The 19466-nt window shown below is 37.6% G+C and overlaps 1 protein-coding gene across 1 annotated transcript; it reads left to right on the top strand.

Annotated features, from left to right (window-relative positions):
* The first annotated feature begins 7485 nt into the window (after positions 1-7485).
* LOC115927592 (alpha-(1,6)-fucosyltransferase-like) lies at positions 7486-16377 on the top strand. The gene is made up of 5 exons (XM_030993667.1): positions 7486-7555; positions 7974-8229; positions 12449-12625; positions 14938-15088; positions 16204-16377. Exons 1-5 carry the CDS (start codon positions 7486-7488, stop codon positions 16375-16377), a joined length of 828 nt encoding a protein of 275 aa, XP_030849527.1.
* The last annotated feature ends 3089 nt before the right edge of the window (positions 16378-19466 follow it).

Genomic DNA, 19466 nt, shown 5'->3' with positions numbered 1-19466 from the left:
AGTAAAATTCTTAACAGACGCAGTGAATGGCCGAATTATTATTGAAATCGATCGTACAACATCGCATAATATTTTTTTAAACTTTGAGTTCGGAAGCAGGTGTGAAGGTTTGCAACATGTCAAATTTGCTTCTGTATAATTATAATTACACATATTATCATGCCAAAGAAACATGATTGCATTAGACGCCCGACGGAAAAACACAATTTCAGCGGTTATCACATAGTCTATTTTTCCATTGAAGATAGGCAAACATTTTGCCGAGGGAAGCAAAATGTATGAATATTCATGACATGTATTTGATTATTCGCTTAATAACAGATGGATGCGATTGAAGACCGCTTGAAACTCCTCTAATTTCAACCAAGTATTGTACTGTATTAAACAGTTTGGTAGGTTTATTATAATAAATGTTAAACTATTTGAGATCAATAATTGTTGTAAAAGGCGTTTGTTGTCATGCGCATATGACGAGTGTGGAGTATGATATATTTTTGACTTAGTATGTTATGATTGCATATCATTGCCCTTGCAACACAGTCAAACATTCTAGGAAATTGAAAGTTTATCTGCAAAATGATTTTCAGGAATGATATAAGAGTAACCTATCCTATTAAACCTGAGGACTTCAATGCATTTCTAGATCACAATTGCTGCGATTTAATCCCAAAAGTAAACTAGCTTGCTAATAGAACTAATACTTTTCTCTATACTTTCACGAAATATATTTGCCGCCGCATATAACATGACGTTCTTGACAGCTGATTGGTTAGTTTGGTAGTGACGTCGAGCGAGCTACGTTTGCTCTGCAGCAGATTAAAGGTATTACAAAGTTTTGGGAAAATTTGACAAATGGGTGGATAGTGATTCTTTACAATTTTGATATATTTGGATGCTCCTGTGGATGTATTAAAAACACCAGAAATTTTTGCCCCTAAAACACTTCTGCTTTCAAAAAAACTTGAATATATAGATTTACCGGTGCTCCCGGTAAATTTTTATGAATTTCAAATAACTCCTTCGGCCGTACAATGGTAGCTGCGACCATGACAATTTTAGAGTATGTAGTTGTATATAATTTCCGAACGAGAATAGCTAATCGGTTGATTTTAGTCAATAAACATTGTTTTGTAGCTCAATTGATATCTTGACCTTGAGAGGGAGCTATTCAACATAAAGTGTTTATTATTTACAATTTCATAACTTTAGAGTCGATTTCGACCGCGACAACGATAACTGAATATTGTAGGATCGTATACGCTTCCAATATGTTTATTTGAACCAAATTCTTGACCCCATACCAAAACTTGTATTACCTTTAAGCGTGTGAAAATGAGACAGGCAGTGCTAAATTCATACATTTACAATTTTAATAGCAACTTTCAGTCACGTGTGTATACAATGCACAAATATGGCGAGAAACAATATATTGTGTCAATCAATAGGCGCAGCTGCACTTTAATTAAAACATGATATGAATATGAATAACAGAAGCAGTCTACAGTCTGCAAGCACAAACCCTGGTCAGTCGTAAAAGTGAATCTGCACTATAAGACTACCATAGACCATGTACTGTAGCTGCTCCTGACACAACCAGTAGGTAGCTGGGCTAGACTTCTCTCAAGGCACAATGATTTTTTGATTAAGTGTCAAATTAGGGTCTGTGCCTGCAGACTAGCCCGTAACTGGGACGTAACGAGCGTGCATACATTATAATTATGAGGTGGAACCTTTCAAGGGCGCGATTAACAAATTAAAACAAAAATACAACATAGTTATTATTTACAAAGTTCACTTCTAGCTATCTCGGCTTAATCACAGAGCAATGGAATCAACCTAGTGGAATCAATACATATTTGGTCAAAAATTACAAAATCATAAATTGTAACATTCTTTTAAATTCTGAGCCTAAAATGACATTATTGGTAAACATTAACAAGTAATAATTAAAACCATTCCGTGTGTCAACCACTCATTTCCTGCAGGTTGTGCGAGGGTTTTAGCATGGATGCCATGCGTTAAAAATGCAATGGAATATCTTTCTTGAGTCTTTTTTTTTGGTTTATGTTTGGCTGGTCTACATAGTACATGGACTGTAGAGTCCATATCTCAAAGTCTCACTATAGACATTCCGTTACGCAGAATGACTAACAACGGTTTGTACCTGAACACTAGGCTACGGTCAGACTGACAGACAGTCTTAGTAGCTGTTATGGATTGAATAGGGGTTACTATGAAATATTGGCACGCTCCTGGCATATTATGATTTATCACAATTTAATCATAAGGAGCATACAAAGCTTCTTTTTTTTTAAATGACGCCTTTATACCTTAAATTGATAGAGTACCGAGTTGTGACGTTATATTGGTCAACTTGTCAAGGTTGCTGGTTATTTTGAGATAAAACAAGGCGTGGTGATCATACCATCACCAAACACTAATTGTGCCTTTCTCCAGTCAGATGCTTGAATGATTTCAAGGCGAAGCTCATGCCCGGGCTCTACTGGACGACAAGTGAATATTACATTAGCACTTTGTTACTCAATCGGCAAAGGCAGCTATAAACATGAGCCTTTAGACCTGAACTATGATATACGAGATTTGTAATAAACGCAAATTCCTTACACTTGTCACCTTTCTCATTGCTACCTATCGAGTTACTTTTCAACCAGTATTTATCCATGTAGTATGTCATTGTTTAATGTAGTAAGGAATATTTACATCTATGTTGTAACTGCAATACATAAATTATATAATTAGCATAATTAAAATTCCGCGTATATACGCTATCATTAAGCATTGCTTAATTTGTGAAATTGAATTCAACATTTATATTGGGCTTGTGTGGGTAAGCTGATGTATGTTAGCATACTAACACCAAACACATATTAGTAGGGTGTAGGCCTACCTTTTATCCGGAATTTCGTTATCATAGTTATCGTATACGGACCGACCATCCCTAACTTCTACTATTTACTCTCTTAAAAAAAAGAGTGAATTGTCACTCTATTTTCACTTTCTTGGGAGTGACGTCCGTGATCACTTGTTAAGGAGTGAAAATCTATTGATTTTAGAGTGCTCTCTAAGAAGAAAAGAGTGAATGTTCACTCTATTTTCACTACATATTCACTCTCCAGAGGAGTGACGTCCGTGACCACTCGATTTTTTTTAGAGAGTATAGGGTGATGCACATAGGAATGCGCCACGGCCTCATTGTGAAATACACCCATCTCTTGGTAGCTATAAGTCAATCATTCTAGTTTACTAAACTCTAATTTCTAAGATGTCAGTTCAGCCTGGTCAAATTTAGTGAATTTTGAGCAATTTTAGTGCACTTATAGCTATTTATCAAAAACGAAATAGTATGTTTGAGGTACGACAATACTCCTTCAAACTGTGGGTGAAAGGAGAGGAGAAGAATAATACAAGAAGGAGGAGAACGAGGAGAAAAACGATCTTCGGTTTTCGAGAGAACTGAAATGTCTACTACCTTTGACATTGTTTTTGTGAAACAGATTAATTTAACACTGTGTATGTTATTATCTTAATCTATTATGCAGAAAGCAGAAAAAGCTTTGGTTGTCTAGGAAAGGAAAGTCGAGATCATGGATACGTTCTACAAGTTGTTTTTGACGATTACGCTAGAATTGCTTATCAGCATTTTCATCCTATTTGACCAAGAAACATCTCCTCGGTATATCCAGCGAATGAAGTCTTCCAAGCAGGAATCCCCTCGCCCGGAGCTCACCAACGTCAGTCAACTGTACATGAGCCTGATAAAACCTTCCCAAGAACAAAAGTAATCGTCTCTTCTCTTATTTTGCCCATCCTCTTTCTTTCTATCTATTTGATATCTAATGGCAGATCTAGGAACGAAGCACTATCCAGCCCCCCCCCCCCCATCCCTCCTGCCAAACTCAACTTCTGCTACCGTGAATTATTAAATAATTGCACGAAAACCGGCAAAAGAGGGAGAAAGGGGAGAAGAGACAGACAGAGAAAAAAGCTATTTCCAAAATGGACTGTCCTTATATAAACTCTACTTGGGCATCAGTTTAAAGAAAAACAGTCTGTTTCCTATAGATAACTTAAATCAAAGTATTTGGTTTCCTTGGACCACGCATTATTTCAAGCTTTTATCATTTTCCGTTCCTTTAACCTGAACTTGATGACTCTTTCTGAATGAATGTGGTCTTTAATGCACAAAGAAAAAAAAAAATCGTTGTTATTTTATTCATTGGTTGGTCTTTCTATTAAAGGTACTATGTCCCTTTTGCAGCCAACCTCAAATTCTGTAGAACTTTGCAGGAATTATGAATATGTCATGTATGTCCTATCTGTGAAATTTAAACATTAGCAGTGTCCTCATATTCAAATTATGCAAGGAAACCCGTTTACTTGCTAGACTTCACTATCAGACACTATTGAGTGACTGACTGGCTTTTTTCTTCCTTGGTAATAACATAAATGAAAAGAGTTGTAAAGGGTACATGAGCATTTGTCTACATCAATAACCCACTTCTTGTGATGGCCAAGATTAAACTGATTGAATCTTTGCGCAGCATAAAACGTATGACCATTCGGTACAATTGTCTGAAAATCAACACTAGTACTTTTGGGCTCTATAGCCCTAAAGTCGACTTGACAACTAATAGTCGTTATTTTCCCACTTGAAGACATTTTCAAGCCCCACCTTTTTTAGGGAAGTTCTAAATTAGTATTATCTTTCAAATGCAGTTGGAATTTAACTTTTTCATTTTTTCGGCCTGCAAATGGGACATAGTACCTTTAAAGGAAAAGTGTGTTTTCATCGGCTGTTTCATATTTTGTATTTCCACCTAGGTACATCTTGTCGGCTAACGCCACTCTGACTCAAGTGGATGGAAATTCATCGTGGAAACAAGATGAGTTAATGACGCTCTCAAATCTTATACAGCAAAGACTCCATTTCCTTCAGGTAAAGTAATAGGCAGAGATGTAGTGAGGCATTTGTTTCCATCAAAATTAACAAGAGATACATGTATTTATTTAAATGAAGCTGTCATCAGAAAAATTGTCAAAGAAAAAAGGGCAATATTAAGGCGACACATGACGTTCACATATGAAATTAGCGAACAGTATAATGCCTTTATGTGAACATGGAGGGCAATACAATAGGTTATTGAAATAGTTAGATATTGTTTCAATTCGTTCTGATCGTGTTTAGATCAATACTTTGTGATTTTATCGTCCCTATCTTTTTCACCAGAATCCTCCAGATTGCAGAAAAGCCAAGAAGATTGTGTGTGATTTCAACAATCGCGTCGGCTTCGGATCCGGTGTTCACCATTTGTCGTTCTGCCTGATTATGGCATACGGCAGTGAGAGAACCCTCATCCTTAATTCCTTGAAATGGGTCTATTCCCCGGGGGGATGGGACAAATTCTTTCGCCCTCTCAGTGAGAACTGCCTTGATAAACAAGGAGAGACCACAGCTTACAATAAGTGGCCAAGTAGGTATACTGGAACGGAAAATTAAACTGTACCTGATAATATTTATACAAATAAAATGTTAATACTACTATCAATAGTAATAATACTAATGATAATAATAATAATAATAATAATAATAATAATTATTATTATAACAATAATTATGAAGATGATGATGATGATGATGACGATGATGATGATGATGATGGTGATGATGATGATGATGGTGGTGATGTTGATGATGATGATGATGATGACGATGATGATGATGATGACGACGATGATGATGACGATGATAATGATGACGATGATAATGGTGATGATGGTGATGATGATGGTGATGATGATGATGGTGATGGTGGTGATGATGATGATGACGATGATGATGACGATGATGATGATGATGATGATAATGGTGATGATGGTGATGATGATGGTGATGATGATGATGGTGATGGTGGTGATGATGATGATGACGATGATGATGACGATGATGATAATGATTACGATGATGATGACGATGATGATAACGATGATTTTGTAAATGAGTATGGTTTCAGCGACTTACGCGATCTAATTATTATTAATATTACTATTTTTTGTTGTTGAAATAAATCTTTATTCAGATACAAAATCACGGAAAACATCAAACATAAATATGTATAACAAGTACTTTAAAATCACATGTTTAAATGAGATCAAATTATTTATCTGTATTTACTTGAAAGCAAATTGTACGTGCATTTCCTGTAAATCAGTAATTATCTTCATCACCTCATTAGTATTCACATCTGTTGTCTCAGTTTTATTTTCTTCTACTTTTAGTCTGTATTTTAACATGAACAAAAAATGTTTGCTTATTAATTTCGCTGCTACAACACTCGCTTTATAAATTGCAAATATAGCATAATGAAGTAGTAAATCAATTTCTGTAACATTTTCCTTTGCCTCATGAAAACCATTTAATTATGATTATAGAAAAAGTTCAGTGAGAGTCATATTGACATGATAAACATTAACATAAATTTAGTAATGTAGTCTTCCTATAAATCACACACATAGACTAAACGCAGGACTCAATCACTGCACATCAAACATAACAAACGACACGTCATGCTAGGCGATAAACGACAAAAATCCGTTCAAGCCTAAAAGATAAAAGGTCGTGTGTGGTGTGGTGGCAATGTCGTGTTTGATGAGAATGTCGTGATGGAATCCATTTGGATTCTTTGACTGGAGTCACACAAATTATCGCGAAAACAAGGTAAAGTAATTTTTTTATTTTCTACATTATTTTTTGTTCGGGTTTTGTACGGCGTGGAAGCACATATGAAAACCTTAATTTGTGAATTTTCCACAAAATTAAGTACGTAAATCCTTTAACCCATTGCTTACTGGAACCTGGTGGTCCCTTTGTTAAGACTATAGGAATTAGATAATTCAGTAGTCAACGGGTTAAACTTGAAATTACGAGTGTGTCGAGTGCAAGTCATTCATTTAGGTATATCTTATTGGCGCTAATGACCGTTATATAATGGCTTTGACCCAAGCAGCAAGTAAGGCTCATACCGACGGCCTTAGCCACTACGGTCATAGTTTTATAGTTAGAACATTTTTCCTTTGGCTTGGCCTTGGGCCTGTGCCTGCAGAAATACTAAGTTCACACTCAAAATTTATCCCAGTTCCCTTGTCTCCAATTTCATCTATTTCCCAGAATCATACATCCGCAACTCACAATGATAAGTTCGAAAAAACCTGCCTAAAATTGTTCAGCTGCACAGAACCAGGGGCCCGTTTCATAAAACGTTGTTATCTATAAACAAATGCTAAATTTCTATGAGAAAAATTCTCTCAGCCAATCGCATGTCATGATTCCATTAGCTAATAACTATAGCTTGTAACTTGCTATCGGTATCAAGTTTTATGAAACAGTGCCCAGAGCCAATCATTTCCTCCGGGTTAGGTTCTCTACAACTTATCTCGCGTACTGCGGCGGACACTGCAAGTAACAGGATGAAGCAGACTGCAGCGGACACTGCAAGTAGCCGGATGCAGCAGACTGCAGCGTACTGCAGCGGACACTGCAAGTAGCAGGATCATCCGGTCACAAGGAGCAAAATATCTTAGATTATTGGACCAAATAAATATTTCCAACAATTAATAAGATATACCCAGGTATTTAGAATAGTATAAGACACAATTTACTTTTTTTTTTTTTTTTACTTTTAAGTAATTCAATTACTCCTTTATTTTCGTGGTCAACTCAGAAATTTTGACTTACCAATTTAATGTACACTAATTATGAATTGTTATACTTATAGTACAATGACAAACAGCACACCCAGGTAAATTAAGTAGCGTTATGATATGGAGATTTAGTAAATCGATCATATGACACTTGATAGTGAAAAATCAAAATTAATTTGGAAAATATATAATATGAATTAAAAATTGGTACAAATATATCAACTGAATGCATTTACCCTGTTTTTCATCAACAGCTCCTAATGGAAATGAAAGCATTCAAGTGGTGAAACTCCCCCTCGTAAGGCAGTTTGCTAAAACAAACAAAATACCTGACTTCCTGCCCTTGGCGATTCCAGAAGATATCTCGGAGAGACTGAGGAGGGTCCACAGTAAACCCCTCGTCTGGTGGATAGGACAGATCTTTACCTACATTCTGAGACCTCAGCCTCAAACCCAAGAATTCATTGACAAAAAGGCAACTGCCTTGGGATTCACACATCCGATCGTTGGGTGAGACGAATGTAACGTATTAAGACACTTACCGCCTGGGCAATCACCACCCGGAAAATATCCCCCGGAAAACTACCCCCAAGGACAATTATCGCCCCTGTAAATTACCCACGGAGAATTACCCCTCAAGGAAAGTCCCCCAGGAAAATTACCCCCGGAGAATTACCCCCCGAGGACAACTACCCTCGAGGACAATTACCCCCGAGGAAAACTACCCCCGAGGACTACTACCACCGAGGACAACTACCCCAGGAGTAGTTGTCCTCGGGGGGGGGGGTAATTTTACGGGGGGAGGGATTTTTCTTGGTGGTAGTTTTACGGGGGTATTTTTCCGGGGGTGATTGCCCAGAGGGTAATTTTTCTTGTCCTAGAACCCGAATGTTAAAGTGAGTCGGTAATATTGTTGAAGGTTGATGAAAAAACTGCGTAATTTTTGTATGCAATGTTACTTCCTAATTATATCCCTTCCACTGTACTAACCCTCTACCATGCAAACGATTCTGGAAAATTCTGAAATCACAAAGATATTTATGTTTTTTATTTAAAGGCGTTACTGTGTGACTCCCTCTAAAAGTAAATTCCCCCAACCATTTTAGAATTTTCCCAACCGTTTTCCTATGAAAATAACTCGTAAGACAGGCTTTTACAAATATTTTAATTCTTCAGTGTCTGGAATGGTATATACATGTAAAGCCAATTCATTGTTTGTGATGATTTTCATTCACTTAATTTTTGTATTAAATTCTGATAATATAGTTGGGAGAATTAAGGAATCGATTAGATCAGTTTTTCCAAATTTGTATCATTATTAAGGGTCTGTTTTCATTCAAACTTTCAAATAACCTTTAATTGTACATCTAGCATTGAAGTCACTACCTTAGCACCATTTTCTCTCATCTGAACAATGGTACCAAGTCCCTTTTAGGTCTCAAAGTGTATTAACACGGCGTGCATAAGCTCCTAAAAATTAGTCGCTGCATGTCGTTGCACAATTCGGTGTCATAACGGAATTTTCGCAAGCTCGACGCGGACAGAGAATCTGCGGTTCGTGTGCAAAATCGAGAAGCTACCATAGTATATAACAGCGGAGTGACCGCTGTGGTACTGAAATTCAAAACGGTTTTTGGCCTTTAGAATCTACGGACGTTCAGGTGAATCTACAGCCAATCAGCAAGCTTGTACCAAAGATTTGTTATTGCATGCGATGATAACATCAGGGGACGGAAAAAGGATGACGAATTTCAGCGCTAACGGGTCTTAGGTGATTTTTCTTCTTGGTTATTGTTTCTTCATTGTAACAACATAAATATGGTTATAACATGAATTGTTTTAAAACTGAATGATGAATCGGTGAAATATGATAAAAAAAAAACGTTTTGTGGCTTGGTCGAGAGAAGTTGTGCTAGTCGTGTAGTCGCGTCTGTACTGTATTGCGTGGCAGGGCATTGTCATTGCATTGCAAAGTTATTGTGCGTTGCCGGTGAAAAATGAAATCGTTTATTGTAACGAGGGCGGTCTGTGGTCTACCTCGTCGTAGAAGGTCTGTCCGTCGCTGAGCGAAAACTCGCTATAATCAGCCTAAAGGCAAGAGTGCAAAAACACGTCTATTTTATTAATACGGCGTCCTCGGACTGGTTTGACTCATACCGTAAAGCTCTCCGAGAAGGCACATTTTGAAACGACGATATTTCCTTCATTTTATTACTTTTTTGCGCTCTGTTTCATGCAATATCAAAGTAAATATCTGGATTTATTTAATATTTAAGATTATTAACCGTATCAGACATCTGAGCAGGGCAATTTTTAAATGTTATTGCACTCAAGGTTTGATGGATAAGTCAACAAAATTACAATAAGTTAGTCCGCGCAGAAAAGTCAATGGGATTTTGTGTGTAATTTGGCGGGCAATATAGGTTATACAGAAAACCAATGCGCAAATATTTTACCCCGCTCAGAAGAGTCAATGGGATTTGTGTGTATTTTGGCGGGCAATATAGGTTATACAGTAAGTCAATGGACAAATATTTTAGCCCGCTCTGAAAAGTCAATGGCAAAATGCGTGTTAAACTAGTGCGCAATAATGTAGTGCCAGTTGTAATTTACATCGCGCATCGTGTATTAAAAAATGCGCACTTTGCGCGAACTCCATTGTGACGTAACAATCACACCCTAGGCAAACTGTTTGCAGTGTATCGAAAATCTGTCAAACACTGGATGAACAGTGCTGGTTTGACAATGTTTTTGCGACTTCTAATGGTAGGAAACCCTGTGTAGCCTACATAATTTAAGAGTATAAGATAGTAAGAGTTTCTTGTTTGCTCTAGATGTCTGATGTGGTTAATAATAGTAATATTGACTGCCTAATTCAGGGCAATACGACTTGTCATATATCACCCTCACCTTCGGTTCGGGCGATATATGTCGTATTGCCCAGAAGTCAGTCAATATTACTTAAATATTCATTATACGAATCCTGTAAATAATTCAATTTTCACGTTAAAAAATGTTTTATTTTACAAAGGTAAAAACTTTGAAAACAACTCGATTTTTGAGCCCAAATAAATTTGGTTTCAACATTTGCCCCACAATATTGGCTTTCAAGTGCACATAAAATGTATTTAATCCATGTTTAATATGGGTCAGGATCCAGCAAAGTTTGAGGGCATGCAACAACAAAAAACTTCAATAAACCCTTCTTTAAAGCAACATAACTTTGCACAAATACATCACATTTGGTCAGAAAATGAACGAAATAATACATTGATTATTACTCTTCAAACTTATCATGACATGTGTCGGCAGGAATCCTATTTGGTGCTTCAGGCTAGCGGTAATGCACGACGTGTATATCCACTTTAAAAACAACAACAAGACTTTCCACTTTAGAACGCTAGAGGGACTTATGAATGAAATCCCCTCTACAATACAGGGCCTATCTCCGCCTACGGTTAGGCTGTCATATGTAGCTGGATGTATGCTGCTTGCTCGAGCTAACATGAAGCTATGTTTCGCCTAATTCGCGCTATAATAAAGTTTAACCAAATCAGCATAATTATTATGGCAGCAACAAAAATTGTTGTGATTCCGTTCATATTTCGTTAAAGACGGTAATCCTCATTTCCTAGACGTTTCCATGCCGTGCGATTCCGTCTCTAGTTGTTTTGAGGTCGTCACAATTTCGTTGGTAGTCGTTGTGTTTGTCACGATCCTTGACGGCAAAAACAACGGCAAGTAACCTCACATCTCGTTGGTGACTGTTGACGGCTTGTCGTTTGCGACTACCTGCGGCATTGCAACGGCGATCTGCGATGGGTTACGATTTTGCAACGATGGTCCACGATTTTCAACTTTCAGTGCGATTTTTCACGTTTTTTGACGTCAGTGACCCGCACACACACAGGCTTTGATGTCGGCCGCTGAGTCACGTCATCGTCGCCGCAACCCACTGTCAGCCGCCGTTCCTGGCCGCCAGCCAATCCGCTGCCAGCCTCCTTGTTGACGGGCTCCGTCGAGACGTCGTCACTCGCCGCCCAGACAACGTCCTATTTTGGTCGCTAGACTCCGTTCTCTGCCGCAGCCATTTGACCCTTGCCGTCGTGTGGTCGCTGAAGGTCTTCCCACCCGTCAGCGAAATTTGATTTTCCCCTTTTGCTTTACCGCCAACATGTTGTAATTTTCACGCCAGTCGCCTTTCGCGGGCTCTTTGCCGCTACTATGTGAGCCGGCCTTAAAGCCGGGGTAATGATTGTGGAGCGCCAGGAGTTTTAGGTTTGACAGACATGAGCGCTAACCAAGTAGTAGCTCTATACGTAAATCTGCCAAGTGCCTGTTATCTACTACTACTAGTCTGGAAACACATTTTTTAATTCGTAATTGTACACTGCAAATGAAAGTGTGTAAACAGTGGGCATGCATGCAATGTCGGGCATTTTTTTCTTCTTATTCTTAAATTTTAACACATAAATAATCGAACGGATTAGACAGTTTTAAGCTACCTTTTAACATCGGTAAATTTATATCACACAATAACATATATCGCCAAATAGTACACAGTATAGAGAAATGTACGTGTCGCATTGATAAAGACCTGTTATAACATGAAATGTATTTTTTTTTTAAGCTTAAACAGTCAGAAAAAACGAGCTGAGGGGTAGAGTTCTTTCGAGCATCTTGTTGATATGGCTTTCACAATAATCTTTACCCCATCCCCCCAAAAAAGCATTCATGTCAGGCGGACAGATAAACTCGACATGGAAGCCAAATTTCATGGTATCGAGGAGTATATGGACCATGTGGAGAAATACTACCAGCAATTGGAGAAGAGACAAGCAGTGAACGTCAGGAGAGTCTTCTTAGCAACAGACGATGTCGGTCTACTCTATGAAGCCAAGAAGAAGTGAGTTTAGGACAGCCTTCGTGGCTTAAGGCCATATTGTAAAATTGAGTTCATACATATACTTAAACTTCTTATTTTTGACTAGATGAAAGAAAAAAAAAAATTCTTTATGTCTTCAATCCAGCATTATGAATTGCCATTTCAACAATACATATTAGTATTGACAATGAATAAACAAAACTGTTTCCATTTCGAAAGTGAAGAGTATACAAATGATGCACAGGTTTGAGTGAGTCGGTAGGGATTGTGTGCACAAGGTACCTTTGAATGGTTTTAGACCAAATTCAAAGGTACCACGTGCACACAATTCCACCGACCCACTAATTAAACCTGTGCATCATCTGTTTTATAAGTTAGGGCCCCAAAAATTGTCAAAAATACAAAATGTTGTTATTTTACAGATTTACCGGATGCATGGCAAAATCATGCGTCCGGTAATTTTTTTTTACCGGACGCAAAAAAAAAAAAATTGTCGGTGCACATTAAACTGTAAACTTTGAAGACAAAAAAGAAAAAAAAAATTAAGATTTTTTTTTTCTTAAAAAGATTATAATAATCAAAAAACACGAAAAACAAATAATTCTCACCCCAAAAAAATTATCACAAAAATCATTAAAAAAAAAATTATAAAAAAATAAAATAAAATAAAAGATGGGAGTTGTTGCTACCTTGTTTGGCGTTATAGAGCAACGTCGATCTGGCGCTGCTCAGTGGCTGCCGGGCTCACGATCAATTGGGCAAAAAGAATTTCTGTTTCGGTTTAATAAAATTTGGAGTGGACTATTAGGCTATTATTATTATTAGTAGTATTATTATTATTATTCACTCCTGTCATCGGATTCAGACTAGATCGCTCACAATGTAGACGCTGAGGTGTGTATTAGAATTCCCCAGTCTCCTGGAAGCATTACAGCCAAGCGCCTTTTTGAGATGCTCACCATTCTGTAAAAAAAAAAAAGTACTTTTGCATCCTTTCTGGCTCACGATTAACACGCGGGAGGAGAAAGCAATTTTGGAAAAATGGATGTTGCTTTGAAAGGGGAATACGTTATTGCCCATGAATTTGGAATAAATTATCTTCTACCTCTTTTAATGAAGTTATTGTGACAATATGATCTATTATCGATAATAGATAATGTTTCTATCTTCTCCAAACTTTATTGATCAATCTAAACATTCATAGAGATTGATCAATAAAGTTCTACGAAGATATGAAATTGCATATGTCGAATAAATCACATTTTCACAAGCATTTTATGAAGTTCCTTGCCAGGCTTAGATCCCGTGACCTTCGCATCTCTACTGTCTAAACCACGGATGGCCAACCTTTTAAAGCTAGCAGGCCACAGCTCAAAATAGACATAACTTGGTGGGCCGTACACTGTGGAAAAGTTGGGCAATGTTTTTAACACTTTGCCCAACGTTGTGCCAATAGTCAACCCAACCATCTATTGGGCAATATGTTCGTATTTTGCCCAACAGCTGGTCAAGATTTTCCCAACCAGTGGGCTACCGTAGTCGGGCAGTTGAAGGGTCATATCTTTGCCGAAATGTTAGTCAAAATACGAAACAATTATGCACGTGTGAAGAACGGTACTTACGTTTACCAATACCACTGGGCAAAATATTGCCAAATAGATTGTTGGGTTGACTATTGGCACAACGTTAGGCAAAGTGTTTAAAAGATATTGCCCAACCTTTTCACAGTGTAAGTATTCTTCCCCCACCCCTCCCCCCCCCCCCACACACACACTCTCATGCGATACGTGTACACACCTGCAATTTTGCAAAAAAACAAACAAGCAAACAACAAAATCAGTGAGAAAAAAAAAATCAGGCTTACTTTCTAGAGTGATTTCTGGGGTTGCATTTGATGGAAGAGTTTCAGCAAGTCAGACCGGTCACTAATATGTCAAGTCATTTGAAACATATTTCTCGATTCACAACATTTGTATATTTACAAACATTACTGCGTGCGGAAATTACAAACTGAAATTAACACGGCGAGTGATGTTAATGTCGTTAATTGTATTGAGTTTTTGTATCAACCAAGTAACGAGTCAATATGTTGTGACTAGTGAAAACAAATTATGGAAATAGAGATAGCTTTGTGTAAATTTTTAACCCTATTTCATCGATGCTAAGCGGACCGCATTTCATTCATGAGCTTTATTTATTTTTACTTTTTCAAAGCTCCGCGGGCTGCACCAGAAGAGCTCGCGGACCGCGGGTTGGCCAATCATGGTCTAAACCATTAGACGACTACGACAACGCTGATAAGTAAATTGCAACATGATTTTATTCTTTGACAGATATCCTGGATATGTGTTTGTGAGCGACAATAATATATCTCAGTCAGCGAGAGTGAGAGTAAGATGGTCAGAGGAATCTTTGATGGGTATCATCGTAGACCTACATCTTCTGGCTCGTTCGGATTTTGTGGTTTGCACTTGCTCTTCAAATGTATGTATTTCTTCAATTTCGACGATTTTCTCTTTCATGTTATGCTATCATTGTTATTCATTTAATCATTCTTTCTTGAACTCACTCATCTACCTATTCATTTTTATTTCGATCAACTTGAAAAGGCGTGTCTTACATTATGTCTATTCCTTCTTCGTATTATTATTATTGTTATCATCGTTATTACTATCATTTAGGGGGAGGGGTGGGTCACTTTAAAGTGTAATACCTGTTGATTGGAATGATTCAATTAGGGGCTTGGGGATATTATTCAATATAGCAACCGGTCAGGTTGGTTTGGCTATTGCAGCAAAGATTACCCAGGCACCTTCTCGATATTGGTCAGTTGTACTATGCTGAACGAAACATTTGACATGTGAAGTATGTACACAGATATCACACACTCTGACCTCCACTAGCTCAGCATGCCTAAAAAGGCCTGCATATTAAAAAGCTAACTGCGTCATAACGCACAGTCTGGCATCCTTAAAAGAATTGGAATAACCGTACCTTGTTTAGAATGTCTGGAGTTATAGGTTCCTTCTTACAAGTTGGATAAGCTACTTTCAACCCTGCAAGAAGTAGTGCAAAAATCTTGAATACAGGAATTCACCTCGGTTACTGGCGAGCAGTCGAGAAACAATTAACACCAAAATGTGCAACTTCAATCCTTGAATAAGGTGCCTCATTATCATACATGCCCAGCTAGTGCCTTGTGATATAACCGCCTTATGTGCCCAGAACTCACACACATAGTTTGCAGCACACCAGGACGTCCAGTCTTCAAAAGCTTTCCTGTTTTTCCCTGCCTTCTTTATTAGTTAGAAAACAATGAACTCTCAGTCAGTAGGTCACCATTTTCGTTCAACAACGTGAACAATTTGCACAATTCACAATCCTATTTTTCCTCTTATGCTCGGTCTCCCACATCTCACAAAACTACGTATCGATATCGAATCCCAAATCACAAACGGACAGTTGTGACCGTTCAAAAACTATTAAACAATCAACATTTTTTCTTTTTAATTTTTTTTTAAATTGTCAAGTAATAGCACGAAAATGCCCTATGCAACTACAAAAACATAATAAAGATAATTTTCTTTTTATTAACGCAGATTTGTCGACTGGTTTACGAGATGATGCAGCATTCCAATTTAGATGCCTCCGAGAAACTCATCAGCGTTGACAGAGAATACTTCTGGTGGGGACAGAATGCCAAAGCCAAAGGCAAAACTGCAAAGATGCCTGTGTATGAAAGGGCTGAGAACTTTTACTTGGATGGTGTGTGAGGCCTGATAAGCTGCCTATTCCCGCAGGCTCTCTTTGATGTATATTATTTCTTTGGATTGATAATAAAGTTTAATAGCGAACGTCAACAGTCTCTTCTTCAAGTTTACCACGGTCCGACAGGATACCTCCATATCATGTTCTTACATTTGAAGGTGCAACATTTTCAGCCGCTGATTAAAAAGTCACTGTATGCAGCCTTTGAACTTACATTGTACGTGTAATGTTACATGGATTCATGTTCACTCAGCCTCGACCTCCATTGACCACATCTTATACTGTCTGAGTGAAGGTCAATGACAAGAATAATGGGGTGGCTTAAATCCTTCTTCTGTGTTACTTTTGTTGTTTCCTGGGGCCAGCAATGTAATAGTTTCCCACATAATAATAATAATAATACTAATAATAATAATAGCCTAATAGTCCACTCCAAATTGTATTAAACCTTTAAATCTTTTTGCCCAATTGATCGTGAGCCCGGCAGCCACTGAGCAGCGCCAGATCGACGTTGCTATATCCCTTATTGTTGAACGCCAAACAAGGAAGCAACAACTTCCCATCTTTTAACGTCTTTTGGTATGACGCGGCCGGGGTTCGAACCCACGACCTCCCGGTTGTGAGGCGGACGCTCTACTGACTGAGCCAACACTCCGCTTTCTACACCATTATGATTCCTTGCTGCTGATTAAACACAACATCCTGTTCCAGCAAGAACTACGTGTAACGCTCCTCAGTTACGCGTCAATCACCGAAATGCTCGTTCTATGAATGAGAACACGACTTTTGTTGGCGAGTTAATTGTTGAGAACACTATGGCCCGAATTCACAAAGGAGGTTTGTCGACAAACCTTGGTTTTCGTACGTCATATGACCCGTTTTACGCGTTTTTTACAAACCTGGTTTGTAAAGAACAAAAGGAGGTTTGGCGAAACAAAAGGAGGTTTGAGCTCAAACCTTGCTTTGTGAATTCGGGCCTACTGGTATAACGATTGAAGGAGAAATTGGTGATAATCACATTTTGTCACCATACCGCCTATACACTGTTAAAAAAGTTGGGCAGATGTTACTGGGTGAATCGAAGTTGGGCAAATTTTGTCAGATAATTTGGTTATTTTCTCCCAACCATTTACTATATGAAGTTACGTCATGAAAGGTAAAAAATAGGTTGTGTAGGTGTTACTTGGCAAATCGATGTTGGGAAATTGTCGTCGAACAATTGGGTTATTTCCTACCAACAATGTAGTAACCGATGAAATAATTGGGTAATGTTATTGGGCAAATTAGAGTTGGGCCATTTTTGTCCAACATTTGGGTTATTTTCTCCCAATCATTTACTACATGTACTTACCCAATTACATCTTCAATATAAGTTGGGCAGATGTAACTAGGCAAACGTAAGTCGGGCAACATTATTATACAACAATAAGGGTATACCCTTAAATTAGAGGTGTCGTGGTCGAGTGGATATGCCACACGACTGCGGATCCCGCGGTCCGCGGTTCGAGTTCCGCCGCGGCACTTATGTCCTTTTGCATGTAATATTTTATCCAACTTATTTGTCCTACTAGTATCTAATATAAGCTACACATTATGGTGAGAATTGGGTGAATTTTTGATTGGGTAAATTTTTGTTGGTTACAAGTTGGGTATTTTCTTTTTACCCAACACTGGGTAAATCATGCAAAATCTTTAATTTACCCAACAGTTGGTTGGACACATAATCGCCCTCATGTTTGGTAAAAGTTGGGCAATTTTTTGCCGAATATTTTTTAGAAAGATTAATTATTATGAGCGTTAAAAAATCGCCTTGTTATCATTAATACCCAAAGCCTTCAAGCTAATTTTTTGAAAGGCCATCATTTTCTAATATTCTAAATATGTCATGTAACATCGTAAAAATCCAGGGTAGGATTTTTACGCCACGTGTTCGTGTAGTCCCATAATTATACATCTTTCTGTGTACAGTGTTTGTAACTTTACCAAGACTTGGCCCAATTTTTTATCATTTTGATGATTCCAGAACCTTGCAATACACACGAATTTTTATGTGCTAGATGATCAACCTTTTCTGGTCGATTCCACACCGTTTCTTTCACAATGCAATCGCATGACCAGAACTCAACTTCATCTTTATTAATCATATTTGTAAATCGCCATATCAATTTTGCAGAAATGCTCAGGACGTTGAGAGTATACATAAACAAAAAACTGTATTTAGACTTAGTATTTAATCTTTTAATACAGAGCGCATGAATTATTTAATTTCAGTGTACATCAAAGATATAGGTAGACATAAATGAGGATATATACATGAATACAAAGATGAAATGTGGAATATTTAATTAATCAAAGGCATTTTTGAACAGGTAAGTTTTAATGGATACTCACCCCCAAAGAACAAGTGTTGGCATACTGAATAATGAGATGCATTCCTACCCTGTCATGTACAATATTCCTTACGAAAATGTACAAGATATATATAAATGAAGATATTCTTGGCATGATGTAATGCCTTTTAGCATGACATGGGCGCAGCCATTTTCATGAAAATGTGACGTATTAGTTGCAGTTGTAGATCTTTTATGCACCTTGTTTTAATTGGAAAGACTTTTCTTTAGATCAACAACAAAACCTTTACTTTTCATTGAGGAAAATTCATAGCTGAGAAAATAAAAAATATATTTGTTGAAAATATAGAACAGGGAAACAATTGTAACTAAGTCATTAAAAGAAACTAGAGTATAGCAGTTTAAAAATCTATTTCATTCATGAGAAAGTTTCACCCCAGAAGAGCACCAACTTATTTGTACAATTTGTGTTCTGGCAATTGTAGTACCGAGGATAATAACAGGTGAACGAAATGCTTCATTACCATACCCACATGGGCGTTCATATATTTCAGAACATTTCATTCATAAACGACTTAACATAATACGTCACGTTATCAAGAAAATGGAAAGACTTATGTGGCGCTGAGAAACGGTACATTATTCTTGCTTAATGCTTCTCTTATACACTTCAGTGGGGAATATTGTATGGCAAGATTATAATATATCTCTCAGAACAAGTAAAGTTATTTCTTGGGATGAGG

The sequence above is a fragment of the Strongylocentrotus purpuratus genome, unplaced genomic scaffold (genome assembly GCF_000002235.5).
Source record: "Strongylocentrotus purpuratus isolate Spur 01 unplaced genomic scaffold, Spur_5.0 spur5_scaffold_20, whole genome shotgun sequence".
Classification (NCBI taxonomy): Eukaryota; Metazoa; Echinodermata; class Echinoidea; order Camarodonta; family Strongylocentrotidae; genus Strongylocentrotus; species Strongylocentrotus purpuratus.
This window is presented reverse-complemented; position numbering and strand designations above follow the sequence as displayed.